The sequence below is a fragment of the Onychostoma macrolepis genome, chromosome 07 (genome assembly GCF_012432095.1).
Source record: "Onychostoma macrolepis isolate SWU-2019 chromosome 07, ASM1243209v1, whole genome shotgun sequence".
NCBI classification, from domain to species: domain Eukaryota; kingdom Metazoa; phylum Chordata; class Actinopteri; order Cypriniformes; family Cyprinidae; genus Onychostoma; species Onychostoma macrolepis.
This window is the reverse complement of record NC_081161.1, coordinates 29,402,066-29,416,951: the sequence shown is the minus strand read 5'-3', so window position 1 is coordinate 29,416,951 and position 14,886 is coordinate 29,402,066. Positions and strand designations below refer to the sequence as shown.

Below are 14,886 nucleotides of genomic sequence, written 5' to 3'. Positions count from 1 at the left end.
AGATAGATAGATAGATAGATAGATAGATAGATAGATAGATAGATAGATAGATAGATAGATAGATAGATAGATAGATAGATAGATAGATAGATAGATACTATAAAGTATTCAAAACATTATATGGAAAAATTGTTTTGATCAAACGAGTCTGTCTTTGACCACCAAAATGAATGTACTTTTTGCATTATTACCTTTTGCCATTTTTACAGCGGGTTCAACAACCATTTTCTTCCAGCATGTTCTCCACATGTTTGCTATAGAGTCTCCTCCTCTGGTTAGCGCGCGCTCAGGCCGCCCCTCTCTGCGCAGTCTGGAAATGTACTTCCGGTCGGTGAGACGTGGCTGACAGTGGAAAATCCTTCAGGAGGCTGTCCGCTGCAGCGTTCCTGCTCTTAGACAGAAGTGCCTGGATGGCAGGGTCAAGCCGGAGTAAAAACTGTAGGAATTTCAGCCGGGTAAGACAAAACGTTTGTTTAATTATCGCTACTGCTAATCTTGTAGACAGTGATTTTGCTTTTCAAGGCAAGCAACTTTGTATCGAGTTAGTTTGCGTGCACCGTTGCTTTTATCAGAAACCTTGCAACAGCATTCTGTTTTGCGAGTTTCTGCGTATAGACAGGCTACTCATCGCCCATGAGTATCACATAAAACTGACGATTTTGTCTTTGGGCCTTCTTGCTGTTTTAATTAGTTTAGCATCCAAACGCATAAACGTGGCAAACTTTGGAGTGTTTTTAAAGTGTTTTTAAGCCCAGAGGGTCTGGAATTTGTCAGGAATCTCGCCGCTCCCTAACTCCTGCACGTCCACAGACCGTCCAAACGTGCTGCTCCTCTGCTAATGTTACATTTGCATTTTTGTCCACCCGTAACGGACGTTATTAGTGGCAATCACAACTGTTAAAATTAAGGTATGTTGTTTTTACGTGTATATTCTTTACATATTTGTGTAATAAAGACAATTTAAACTCATGCAATGTTTCAGTATTGTATAAAGATCAGCTGCTGAAGACAGGTGAACACATTTAGACTAATCATTATAATGGGTGCTAGTTATAAACTATTGTGTTAGGCCTGACTCTAATGCATTATTTGATATCATGCTTTCATCTCTGTGTAACTATTTTCCCGTGTTGGCAGTAATGAGCTAAAAGGTGTGGTGTGTGTTTTTTTTTTTTTTTTTGTTTTTTTGTAGGTTGTGACTCATATTGCCATGGTCTTTCGAATGTCTGTCTTTTTATGTGGTGTATACTTTTTTTTTTTTTTCTTCCCCCCGGTGGTGGATAGGAGTGGAAGCACTTAGTCACTATATCCAGACCTTTCAATTTGGAGGCCAAGCTAGAGGGCTACTTCACCATGGCTTCCCCTGGAATTCCAAATGTGTTTTTTATATAGAAGTCTTTGGATACCATTGCTTGAAGACTCTTTTGTATTTTGTTTAACAACATAAATTTCTTACAGACACAGTACATTAATTTTGAAGGTGTTGTTAACAAGTTGCTGTATAAGAATTACAACAGATATTGAAATTGTAAAGCAAATTAGCTTGCTGCCTTGTAGTAGTTGCTGTGGGGAAATGTTTCAAATAATTGTTATACATACACACACACACACACACACACACACACACACAAAATAGTGAGTGTGAGTAGTAAGTTTGTTTAGAATTTCTATGCATCCAATAGTACTACAGTTTAAAAAGTTTGGGGACTGTAAGATTTTTTTGTTTGTTTGTTTTAATTCCAATATCCTGATTTTGGGCTCAAGTAATATTTCTTATCATTGTCAATGTTGAAAAGAGTGCTGCTTAATATTTTTGTAGATATTGTGATACTTTTTTCCCCTAGGATTCATTAAATATAAAATTCAAAAGAACTGAATTTTTTAAATATTTTGTAACCACGTAAAAGCCTTTTAGTGTAACTTTTGATCAATTTAATGCATCCTTGCTGAATAATAGTATTAATATTTTTTTTTTTTTTTTTTTTATATATATCTTACTGACACCAAACCTTAGATTGATACTAGTGGATGCAGAATAGAATATAAATTCTGGTTTCTGAAACTAAGTAGCTCAAGCATTTAATACCGCCATCACAAATTAACTATCCTATTTGTTTAGTCTGGGACTAAGAAAACCTGAACCTTATTGAAACTCAACTAATCTTTCCACTTTATGAAATTTAGTTTGAAGGCTCCTCTCTGCCTTACAGCACCCTACATGTTTCTTCCAAGTACTTTGCGGAGGTCTGGGCTGATGAGCGCAGGACCCGAGAAGCCCGTTTGGGCATTTGCTGTGCTTCTCCTTGGAGCCGCCCTGCTGGCGTCATCCCTTGGTGGGAAGATGATGGCTCAGACCGCTGTGGCCCAAGCAAAGACTGCACCTGCAGGACCAGGACCATGGTGCATTAAGGACCTTCTAGACCTCCAGTACCTGAATGAGCTGTTCTCCATGGATAACCTAGATGTTTGGTTCTGCTCCCTTGTGGGATCGATCGCCGTCGGACTCAGTGGCATCTTTCCACTCTTAGTGATACCCATTGAAGCTGGAACAGCTTTGAAAACTGAGGGTAAGTCAAACTTATGCTTGCATGCTTTTGTGATCTAGGTTTGTGAGTGTAAACGGCTCATTGTATCTGCTAATCTAGGATTAGGTTACATGCTGAGCAGATCAGGTAGAGGAAGCATTGTGTTACATTCAGAGCTGGTCCAGATATTCACAGCACTGTCCTTATGCAGACTAATGGGCAGTGATCCAGTATTTTGTCTCTTCTTTGTTCATTCTATCAGAGCTGGAAAAACAATGAGTCTTTCTGGCCCTGTGCAGGCCATCTATAGTTTGTGAGCAGGAAGGAAAAAATGAGGTGACTGTTCAAATGTTCTGGTCACACATCAGGCCTAGTGTGACAAATAGACACGTGTTTGTTATTAATACAAACAAGAGAGAACTGGCTTGTGGACTGATTTAGGTCTTCGGTTGTTTGGTTACATTAAAGAGCTCCTTTCACTTTAAGCTCATGTTCTCCGTGGGATTTTTCCCTGCTTATGCCTGGTTCCACATTTTGTTTTTCGTACCATGGTAAAGTAATTTCCCAGCCACAGAATAAGCCACAGTTATAATACAATAACCTTTTTGTAAGGTGTCAAGTCCTATTTAATGATTTTATTTATTTTATATTAAATAATACTGGTACACCCTGGATAATACTACACTTCTCACTGTGCTTTTGCACTTTATTGGCATCTGCAAGGAAAGACTGGCTTGTTAGGTAGCTAAGAATGTGTAAGCAAAGCTAAAATATTTCACAGCTTACTCGGTTACTAGCTTTATGCACTTAAAGGTCAAAATGAAATTGCTGTTGTTGACTGGAAGTTATAGTTAGGCACAGTTAAAAAAATTGTTAGATTAATCTATGGTTTTGTTTTTGATTGGAGACACAGAAAATGCAGCAAATTCATGAGAAGACCTGTTCATTTTGGGGATTTTCCTCATAAAATCTTCCTCAAACTATTAGATTAAATTTTGGAATCTTCCCCAAACTGATATGAAGAATCTTGCAGAGGCATCAATCACTGAGAAAAATGTGCTGTGTGAGCATGCTTGACCTATAAAAGAATTTGTTGAGCAATCGCATCTTCAGCTGCACCTGTCATGGCTTGTCTAAATAGTTCTTGATGTAGTGGACCTTCGATAGAAGAACCAACAGAACCATAATTGTATGGTTGACAGGTCACACTCTAAAGATCTTTGCAGAGGGCAGTGCTGCTCGGTGAAGCTTTTGTCTGCAATGTTTTCAGTCATGCAGAAATAGATCAGAGTCTGGCAATGGGTCCCAGTCAGGAAGTAGACGAGCTTCACTGGGCAGAAGAGTAGATGGTTAGACTGAATTATAAGTGGTTTAGGTGTTTCCTGTACCACAGAGACTGACCACATGATTTTCAAAGCAGTGTGGAGTAATGGCTTTAGATATTTTTTTGTCTGTTACTGTATATTTCCACAAATTATTTACGGTTGCAAAGCTAGCTTATTAAAGCTGTGCAGCTTCAGAACTTAAGCTGAACGAAAAACAAAATAATTAAATGTAAGAGCTTGTAGAATGATTTTGCAACTGTATGGTGGTTTCACCATCTGCTTTATGTGAAGGATTTGCTCTATTTGCTTAACACAGAAAAATCTTTGAAGTGTTGCATATCAAGCATTTCTGCTAATATTTGTTTATGAACTTCTGCTGATGCTCTTGTACTGTTTGCAGCTGGGTGTCAGAAGCTGAAGAAGCTGCTGAGTTTTGCCATTGGTAGTCTCTTAGGTGATGTGTTTCTCCACCTCCTTCCTGAAGCCTGGGCTTACACTTCCAGTCCTGGTGAGAATTCTCACATTGTGTGTGTGTGTATATATATCATTTGCTGGTGCTCATGCATTAATCATCATCTGTGTGATCTTTCAGTTTCTTAGTCTTACCTCTGTTTCTGTTTGGTCTTTTTTTTTTTTTTTTTTTTTTTTTAATAACCCTTCCTGTGACTCCCAGTAGTCGTAAACGTGTGGTTTTGTTATTCATCCCCTCCCCCCGTTTCTCTCTCCTGAATGGGAATCCCTTACATTGCTTTGCATGAAACTATGCCATTTTAACATCAGTAGTGTGTAGTAATTGACCCTTTGCTAAACCCTTTTCCCTCTGGTAACTCTGCCTCAGTTTCTCATATTTACTGTGGTACTGAAATCAATATGAAAAATGGCGCTTAGTAACACATTTACTTATGTTGTTAGTCCCCTTATTGATCTCATTTTTGGGATTCAAGGCTCACACACTGCTGTTAACATTTTTAAAAAGTCCATTCTGGGTGTTTGTGTTACTATTATAGGTGATAATATTATTTGGTATTATAATACTGAAAGCTTGTCAAATATTATTAATAAAGGCAGGTTTAGGTCAATATACAGTAGTTGTTTTATTTTTTTTATTTCCATTTAGATTTATTTTTCAGTTTAATTTAGTAATTGTAGCTTATTGTATTTCATTTAGTTTCCAATGCAACATTTCCTTAATACAGTTGAGAAGTGTTTCATCTTATATTGATATTTTATTTCATTTAATTAATTTTTTTTTTTTAAATAGTTTTAATTAACAAAAACGGCATTGGACATAGCTTAGTGAAGTTTAATTTTTATTTAATTGTATTAAAATTTAAATTTGTGTTTGCATGTGTTGTATAGATGGGTCCCACAGGCACTATCATACACAGGGTTTGTGGGTGATAGGGGGTCTGCTGTCTTTTCTGATTTTGGAAAAGGTGTTCCCTGATGAAGACAGTGACTCAGAGAGCAAAGCTGCTTGCCAAAGAACTGAAGTAAGTTACGTGTGCTTTTAGTACATATTCCAGCACTTTGAATCAGTTCAATTGATGCATGTTCACATTGGAACGATGCAATTCTGAACCTCATGGGGGAGCCAAAGCACGATGTTGGAGTTATGCACTCCACAGACTCTCACACATTCATTATACATCCGCATCAACCATCCGGTACTATACAATTAGAGTCCAATTGTTTTTTTGTTTGTTTTTTTTCTATCTAACTACAAAAAGTTACAAGTGCTATTTTAAATACTTTTCTGGCACATCTTCCTTTTGAGTACTGGCTGATGGAATAATAGTTTGTGGTTTCACAGGACCTTTAACTAGGCATGCTTCTTGTTTTGTAAACAATGCCCCGAGTGTTGTAAATATTTGTAAAGCAAAGTGATTTTGTCTTTGTTGACTGGTTTATTGCAGCTCTAAATACACTCGTATTAGTTTTTTTGTGTGTAATTCTATCAGTAAACACAGTTTTTGTTTTGCTTTCATTGTTAATGTTTATGAACAACTTATGCAAGCTAATCTGTTATTACACATGCATAATAATTACATGATACATTCATAATACTGAGCTAACAGTGTAACATGAACGGTTACCAAAACCTCAGAAGTGTACGTTGGATGATTTTTGTCTGTTATGACTAATCCCACAATGTTCTGGAATGTCCCGGAAAGCACTAGAATATTCCAGAATGTTACAGAAATGTCTAGAATGTTCCCATCCCTGCAAAAGTGAAATATATAAAAAAAAATTAAAAAAAACATGTAAAATTAGTACAGAACCAATGTTTCATAAGTTCTAAAATTTACCTGACCTAAAATATTGATGCTACATGAGAAGAACCACACATTTAAGTGAAGCAAACCTGTTAAATTGTTTGTTTAAACTTGTTTATTTATAGATTAAGATGTTTCGGTGAAAACACAGAGAGAGAGAGAGAGAGAGAGTGAATAATTGATGCTATAGAAATGTTGTAGGGTCACGAATCTTGAATCACTGTTTGTGTCAGACGGATATTTAAAACTTTACAACTCATGTCCCATTCAAATACCCACAGGACTGTTTCTAGCGTTCAAGAAGAACCCCAAACCCCTTTTATTCTGGCCTTATTTCAGTGTATTGCATCAGTCAGTTAAACGCACACACGCACACCTTATTTCACTTCTCGGGCTCCACCCTGAGGAATATAAGCTTTTAGATGCTTCCTAAAACAAATGAATTACAGTTTTGTTCTGCCTACCTTTCTAGTGTAGACATGGCATCAGCTGTGTCACTTTTGTAGCGTGAGTCTTGAGTGCCTTGGACATTCAAATCACACCAAACAGAGGGGCTTGCAGTGCCTGTGACGTAGACGTCCACTTCCCTCCCTGCCTTTTTAATTATAACTTTTTTTAATTTGACTGGGTCTATGACTTGAATCGGTTTGTGAATGCCTATGTCTGAGTCGTCTTCCTTGCTCATGGGAGACCTGGGAGTTTGATTGATGGCCTCTGCTCTGTTTGGGTAGCTATAAATAGTATCTAGCAGGAAGCAGCTGCCACCAGCATTCCATCAGCAGACAGACGGGCCACAGAAGTCAGCCACGGTGCACAGAAACCACAGCTGAGAGGCCTTACAGACTGTGGGCTAGAACAGGGAGGAAGCGTCTAGTTCTGTTATGATCTAAAATACCCGCTGCTATAAAGGACGATTGTTTTCTCCCAGTCAGCCATTTCTGTCATCTCAACCCGTGGAAAGAATTCCCATGGAATTTTGTGAATTTAGAAGAAATGTTTTTAATGACACGCATGCTTACATTTTTGTACTTGAGTATGAACTAATGTTCTGTAGAAATGGAGCTAAACTAAGTGTTGTTAGTCTGTTTGATTTAAGAATTAAAAAATTATTTCTAGTTATTTGCTGCTTAATATCTATTTGCAGAGTGGTTGTATGCTGTAGATTCCCACAAAACATTTTCCTTGGTTTATAAAAATGAATGGAATGTGTTTAAAGTAGTGTACTTATAACAGGTAGCACTGTGAATAAATGTTTAAAATATCCAGTAATAAAATTGCATTATATTAGGACTGAAAAGTTTGTACATAAATCGTTTAAAATTTGGGGGTCAGTAAGATTTTGAAAACTTTCTAAAAGAAGTTTCTAATGCTCGCCAAGGCTACTTTTTTTTTTTTTTTTAAATACAGCAAAAACAGTAATATTGTGAAATTAATATTTTAAAATGTGATTTATTCCTGTTATGATAATGCCATTATTTCTATCTTCAGTGTCACTTGATCCTTCAGAAGTCATTCTAAAATGCTGATGTTGTGCTCAAGAAACATTTCTTAATGTTAAACAGTTGTGTTGCTTAATGTTAATGTGGAAAGTGATACATTTTTTTTTTTTTTTTTTTTTCAGAATTATTTTAATAGAAAATGGAAAAAGCAGCATTTATTTGAAATGGAAATCTTTTGTAATTGTCAAAGTCTTTACAGTCACTTTTGATCACTTTAATGAATTTTTGCTAAATAAAGGTGTTAATTAAAATCAATCAATCTTGCTGACCCCAAACTTTTGAGTAGTGGTGTACCTGGTAATTGTTCTTGGTATCCGATTTAATCTGAAGATTCGATAGTGGGTAAAATTGTCTATTTGCTCTTGAATGCTGTGAAATGAGACCCAGATTTGTTAGAAAGACTTAAAGTGGTGTTCTCTCTCTTTCCAAACTAGTCGTCTTCAACAGATCTGAGCAGCGAGGTCTCTGTGTCCCCACAAACAAATGGCATCTGCTCAAACAACAACTCCGACTCCAAGCCAAAGACTGACATCAACCTTTACACAGAGCCAAAGAAAATAAAGGTAAGCTGCGCACACAAATCATGCCTTGTTCACAATAAAAGGTCTAAGTGGTTATTAGATTATTAGAGAGACAAGTACTACGACGGTTTCCTTGGAACCAATCATACAGCATTTGTAAAGTGTCTGTTACCTATTATCTTTTGTCTTACATTGTTTCTTTATTTTTTTCAGACAAGCGGTTATCTAAACCTTCTTGCTAACTGCATTGATAACTTCACTCATGGGCTGGCAGTGGCAGGAAGCTTCTTAGTAAGCCGAAAGGTAAGAGCAAACAGAGATCAATTCCATATAAATGGGATTCAGCCTTCATTTGTACTACTACAGAACTCAAAGTAATGCTGAAGGAAAGCCGATTGCTGCTAGCACAGCCTAATATAGTGCGCCCTATTAATGACTAGTTCATATATTTGCTTAATGTGAACAAGTCTGTGTAGGGCAGTTGGATGTCTGGTAATTAATTATGATTTTGTGCTTTATAAATAGATTCAGAGTTCATGTGTAAATATAATATGGTTTGGCCATAGCATTTTAAACCTTAAACTGATTGAATCCTCCATAATTCTTTTGGTCAGTGGAGATCATTGCAAATAGTGAGATAGAGATGTGTATGTGATGTGTGGGAATATTTATAGTGCAGCAGTATTTATATGGCTTTGTGAAGTTGAAGTCCAGGTGGAGAAGCATAAGGCTCCCAGCATGCGTGGAGAGGGAGTTTCAGAGGAAATGGACTTGGTGCAACAGAAACCACTATATTTGCACAGAAAAACACACTTTTACACATTTGCTCACTGGCCTGGACGTACATATTTGGCTGCAGAAATGCAAGGGAGAGTATTGATGGAGAACTGTGCCATTTTACTGTTTTTGCTACCTCCCCCATAGCTTCTGTTGACATTCAGTTAATCATATGTGGCAAATAAACATTGTCTGGATTATAAAATATGGGTTTGCTGCCCTACCATGGTTGAATTAAAAACAAGGGTACACTGCAATAACTTTACCGTATGTTTTTCAATACCTTATTTTACTTGTCCTAACAGGTTGGTTTCTTAACAACATTCGCTATTCTGCTTCACGAGATCCCTCATGAGGTACGTATCTTGAGTTTCAACCGAAAACATTTCAATTTTTAACTGATTGATGACGGTTTATTATTATTATTGACTTGGAATGAGCAAGGAGTCATTCTTCAAGAGTTACTGCATGTGAAATGTCTCAATACTTTATAGTACTTAACAATTTCTGTTGCTGTGCACACATTTCTGTTTTTATGGAAAGGTGGGAGATTTTGCCATTCTGCTGCGAGCAGGATTTGACCGCTGGAAAGCTGCCCGTATGCAGCTTTCTACAGCGTTAGGAGGAGTCCTGGGGGCCTGTTTTGCTCTTTGCTCCCAATCACAGAATGGGGCAGGTGAGACACCACAGTCCTCAGACATCTCTCATCTCTCAGGCTATACACTACTGTTCAAAAGTTTAGGGTCTGTAAGATTTTTTTATTTTATTAAATAAAACAAAATGATCCTTGTATTTAGTAAGAAAGCAATATAATGTTATTTCAAATAAATGCTGTTCTTTTGAACTTTCTATTCATCGGAGAATACTGAAGAAAAATGATCACGGTTTCCACAGAAGTTAAGCACAACTATTTTTAACACTAATAATAAATCTTTGAGAACCAAATCAGCATATTAGAATGATTTCTGAAGAATCATGTGACACTGAAGACTGATAATAATGTAATGGAGTAATGGCTGCTGAGAATAGAAAACACTGAGTCTTCTTTTAAATTATAATGTTTCATATTACTGTTTTTACATATTGCAGTTTAAATAAATGCAACTTTTGTGAGCATTAAGCCCGAGACACGCTGCACGATTTTCAGCTGTCCAGACGAATTGTGAAACAATCGTGGCGATTTTCTGTGATCGTAGCTCCTAATCTGTGGTCCTATGTTGCACAGTGAGAGAGGTTCAAAGACCAAAGATTTTTTGACAGTGTCAGAAATTCAGCATGATCATCCCACAGTATGTTTGCTGCTACGACCCACGTTTACTGACCAGCCAATAAATATGCGACATGAAATCAACGCAACATTGCGCTAAAACACAAAACTGCTTGCCTCCAGCTCTTATCCCTTCCTCTTTTGCCACTTCCACTTTTTTTCAGAGCGCACATAAAAACTACAGCTGCCTAAGTGTGATTCCTCATGGCTTTTTTTTTGTTGTTTTTTACCACTAGCGCATGTTGATGTTTTATTCTTATGTAGTAACGTGCATCATAGCGTATGAGTCAGTGGGTGTCATCATCGTACAGTCGACATGATGTCGTACCCAAGTTTATTAGATTCATCCCACGCAGTGTGACTCGCACAGCAATGATCATATAGGATTGCTATAATCGTGCAGTCTGTATAAGGCTTAAGAGATATATTGTATCTTTAAGCTTTTTCATGTTTCTTCTGATATCAGCGTTTGTTGTTGTTTGCAATGTTCTTTCTTATTTGTGACTTACCATCCCATGCCTAACACTACTTTTAGCAGCTGCAGATACTAAATAAATAAATAAATGAGTTTTTATTTGTGGAAAACGTATAAGCACCTTTTCAAACATATCATTCAGTGTTGGTTCTGCTCATGTGTCTTTCTAGAGAATGCCACTGCCTGGATCCTGCCCTTCACCTCAGGTGGCTTTCTCTACATTGCGTTGGTCAATGTGGTACCTGATCTGCTACAGGAGACCAACCCTAGGTAAGGTGTCCACTTCCCTGAGAATGGGGTCTTTTCTGCCTGGCTGTCTCTCACAGTAAAATCTTGCCGTACTTCACATATGAAATAAACTGAATGTCCATGATCGTGTCCCCTGTTCCCACAGGAACTCCTTTCTACAGGTTCTGCTGTTGTTTTGTGGGATAGCAGTCATGGCTCTTCTCTCAGTCGTCATGGACTAGCCACAGACGAACACTGCTTTTATCAAGGGACATTTAGAGTGCTACCTAGCATGTTGGAGGACTTTGGGACAATTCACTCCACTGGTTATGCTTTAAATAATTTTTGCCACCCCCAAAAACCATGTGAGGAAAGACCTAAGAAAGAAACAGCCTTGACAATCAGGTGTTTGAATCTGTGTCCGTGTGATTTTTAGCCTTATCCTTCATACACTTCTGTGTCCAGATTAAAACTGAATTCATGCCTGACAGGCACCAGCTGAAATTGAAGGGAAATACAGGTTTGTGCAAAAGGTGCTCCAAAATAACAGTGGTTGCATTTGGTACCATTTTGCATTCTTGTTCATTTTGTTTTTTTTGTCAAACACATTTCGAATATCAGTAGGTTACATCAATGTGATTTGTTTTAATTGTATGGAAGACCACACATGCAGGTTTCACAAGTCAACACTTTATCCTTTATTAAGAGACAAGCACATATGCTTACATAATCAGATTTTTGATGGTCATTGCGTTTCTATAAACTAATACTGCTTCATTTTTATAAGTCTTTCTGTTGAAGTTAAATCTATACAAGCTCATTTCATGCTTCATTTACTCAAGTTAAGACATCCACACTTTGCATGACTACATATTCCTAATTGCACATACATCAGTGAACACTCCTGTTGTCAAACATTTTTGAAATACTTAACTGGCCTTATTTTCAGGTATTCCTCAGACAGCACAATTTAAAAAATGACTCTGTCTTTTCTTACAGTGTTTAGTCTTGTTACTGATTGTGTCCTGATAGCCACTACACTGCTGCATTTTAGCTTTAATTTACCGGTTTTCTGTACAGTTCATTGTGTTCCTGGCATTGCAATACACCGTTTTGAGTGATTTAGTATTGAGTATTGATGGATTCATAAACAGGCAGTTTGTTTACTTGACTGACTTGGTGCCATTTCAATCACATTTTTAAAAAAGATAAAATGGTTGATAAATGGATTGTCTGTTTAAGAGTTTTGTAGGTCTATATGGAATGTTACTGAAAAGAATGTTCTGAACGTATCACATGGCTGGTCAGAAGAGTCTTGATTGTAAATATTTGAAAAGAGATTATATATATTTATTCTGTAAACAATGCCATGTTGAAAAAAAAAAAAAAATGTTTCACTTTTGTCCTCCCAATGTTATATTTGAAATAAAGAAATATTACAGTTTGATTTGTGTGCAGCTTTTACTTGTAGGAGTAGCTCTTCTCCCAGCATTGTATTCCTAGAAATGTATTAATCAGTTTGGTTGACAGTTTTTCAAATATGAATCATTTGCTAACCTCCTAGCAAAGTGTCTCTTCTCTCTACTGCTGAAAAGCTGTTTGGGTAGTTCATTCAAAAATTTAAATTCTGTAATTTACTCATCCTTTACTAACGTTTTGAAGAATGTTGATAACCAAGTAGGTGACAGTAGCCGCTGACTTACACAGCAGTATTTTTTTTTTTTTTTTATACTACGGATATCAATGGCTATCAACTGCTACCATTTTTCAAAATATATTTTATTTTCAACAGCTGAACAAAATTCATACAGGGTTTGAACAACATGAGGGTGAATAAATGATGAGAGAATTTACATTTTAGGTGACTACGCATTTAATAAAAGATTATCAAAATTTCCAGTGACTCTTTCAGTGCAAATAAAAACAAATTCTGAAAACGCATTACTTCAATTAAAGGGGTAGTTCCCCCAAAAAATAAAAAGGATATTTTGAATAATGTTAGTTTGGAACAATACAAGGGTGAGTAAAAGATGACAATTTTTACTTTGAGTTGAACTGTCCCTTTAAAGGGATAGTTCACCTTCAATTGCTGGTCCCCGTTGACTTCCATAGTATAGGAAAAAAACACTATGCAAGTCACTGAGGGTGAACTATCCCTTTAAGGGATGAAAACAGATTCACCTAACTTCCTTCAGTAGATTTTAGGGCAATGTTCTGATCTACATTTAACCATTAACAGCTTTTCTATTTCAGTTTTATTAAATTGCTAACATATCTTTGTGATATTTCACTTTTATTTTTCACTTTTTAGACGTAGAACCAAACAGTAGATTGCTTGTGACACCAAAGTAATGTATGTTTAGTTAGTGTCTTTCCTACATCGAAACAGGTCTATTCTATTGAATTAGAGTTAATGGACTCTAAATGATATTTAGCAGTTTTGCTTTTCGTGTCAGAATGACACTACATATACAGTACCTTCCCGAAGTAGGAAAATGCATTCAATAATGAGGTTTTGATGTTTCCAGCATATGTTGCACACGACCTGCTAAATTACCACCTACACTGTAAAAAGTGATAAGTTGACTTAACTTAAAAAAAATTGAGGAAACCCATTGCCTTAAAATTAAGTACATAATTTAAAAAAAAAAAAGTTGTGAACTTAACAATTCAATTAACTTATTTTTTTAATTATCATTTACTTAAAAATTTTAAGGCAACGGGTTTCCTCAATTTTTTTAAGTTAAGTCAACTTATCACTTTTTACAGTGTATTGCTGTTACATGGTCATGCGGCAGAACCATTATGCTAAATGACTCTCATGAGATGGACACCCCACCATGTTGAACAGTTAGCAACCTAGACAGTGTTTCTGTGACGTTGGCTTTCCACTACTTTTCCTCTATGCTGATGCAGTTTGCTTGGATGACAACTGCGTAGAGTCTTTTTTGAGTCTATTTTGTCCCAGTCTGCAAGGTCTTTGCGTTTTGATATGTCATACTCACAAATGGCTTGCATTGCCTGCCGCTCCAAGTCCTGTATGTGTTCAAAGTAGCATTTCTGCAACGGTGTCGGCGATGCCAAGATGCGTGCCACAAGCACATTTTTACTGCACAGTCTGGGTCTGAAATGTCATATGGGAATCAGGGGGTGGTATTGATTTTGTGTTCACACTTGTCCTATTTCAACACAGTCTGTTTGGCAAAGGACTGTTGCCATAACGACTAGCCTGTGGGTTGTCTTCCTTTGTCATCTGCCCTGACAGAACCCACTGTGTGTGGGAAACTGCCTGGAACTTTAGACAATGATATGCCGCTTTTTTATATTCGAAACTCTTTATGTCTTGCCCTTCAAACCGCTTTTGATGGACACCTAAAACACGGCAGCTTGTACTAACGTGATTTATTCTCCTGTATGTTGACCTGAACCTCCCACGCTTCTGAAACTCTTCTCAGTGCTCCTCTCCCTCTCCGTGGGCCACCTCCATGGATGGCAGGTGGCAACTTAGTGCTGCTACAGTTCACACAAGTATATTAATATGTGTTGAGTGCACCTGATCATGGGGAAATGGTAAGAGGAGCAGTGAAGGAAAATAATGCTGAAAGAACAAGATTGTCAAGAATGTCTGAAAGGACAGATGCAAAGTTGTAAAACATTTCACCCACTAGATGTGATGTGGAAGGGCAAATGTCTATCAAATTTGAAATTTTGCTGTAAATGTATGTTTTGTTATAGCACAGTAAAACGTACATTCTCAGTTCTTATAGTATGGGTTTTATTTATTGCGGCTGGGAATGTTTCAGAAGACAGTCTGTATGTGGGCAGAACACGGTGTTGTCTTCTGGGAGTTTCCTTTGAGCAGTTTTCTGTTCGGTTTTGTTTACTTTTCTGAAAGTGCTAATATATTTTTAAAAAATTCTGGTAATCCAAAGAATATGTAGGACATGTTTCCTTTTTTTCAGTTTGTTTGGTTATATTTAACTTTGAGAAAGG

General features: G+C 37.0%; 1 protein-coding gene across 3 annotated transcripts; it reads left to right on the top strand.

Annotated features, from left to right (window-relative positions):
• Positions 1-301: 301 nt before the first annotated feature.
• On the top strand, positions 302-12,340 carry slc39a13 (solute carrier family 39 member 13). 3 transcript variants are annotated; one of them, XM_058781253.1, is made up of 11 exons: positions 307-455; positions 741-908; positions 2,211-2,567; positions 4,251-4,358; positions 5,210-5,343; positions 8,060-8,188; positions 8,360-8,449; positions 9,229-9,279; positions 9,467-9,599; positions 10,836-10,935; positions 11,060-12,340. In XM_058781253.1, the coding sequence occupies exons 3-11, from the start codon at positions 2,219-2,221 to the stop codon at positions 11,133-11,135; spliced, it is 1,170 nt and encodes a 389-aa protein (XP_058637236.1). In that variant the 5' UTR covers positions 307-455; positions 741-908; positions 2,211-2,218; the 3' UTR covers positions 11,136-12,340. The 3 variants fall into 3 exon arrangements, with proteins under 3 accessions (XP_058637235.1, XP_058637236.1, XP_058637237.1); XM_058781252.1 differs by lacking the exon at positions 741-908 and having other exon boundaries at positions 302-455; XM_058781254.1 differs by lacking the exon at positions 741-908 and having other exon boundaries at positions 2,185-2,567.
• The last annotated feature ends 2,546 nt before the right edge of the window (positions 12,341-14,886 follow it).

What these genes read in the sequence shown, in the direction of transcription:
- slc39a13 (XM_058781252.1), top strand. Translation starts at nt 2,219, where the DNA reads ATGTTTCTTCCAAGTACTTTGCGGAGGTCTGGGCTGATGAGCGCAGGA. An exon ending in AACAGCTTTGAAAACTGAGG is followed by an intron (nt 2,568 to 4,250) that starts GTAAGTCAAACT and finishes TACTGTTTGCAG; the next exon opens with CTGGGTGTCAGAAGCTGAAG. An exon ending in CCAATCACAGAATGGGGCAG is followed by an intron (nt 9,600 to 10,835) that starts GTGAGACACCAC and finishes GTGTCTTTCTAG; the next exon opens with AGAATGCCACTGCCTGGATC.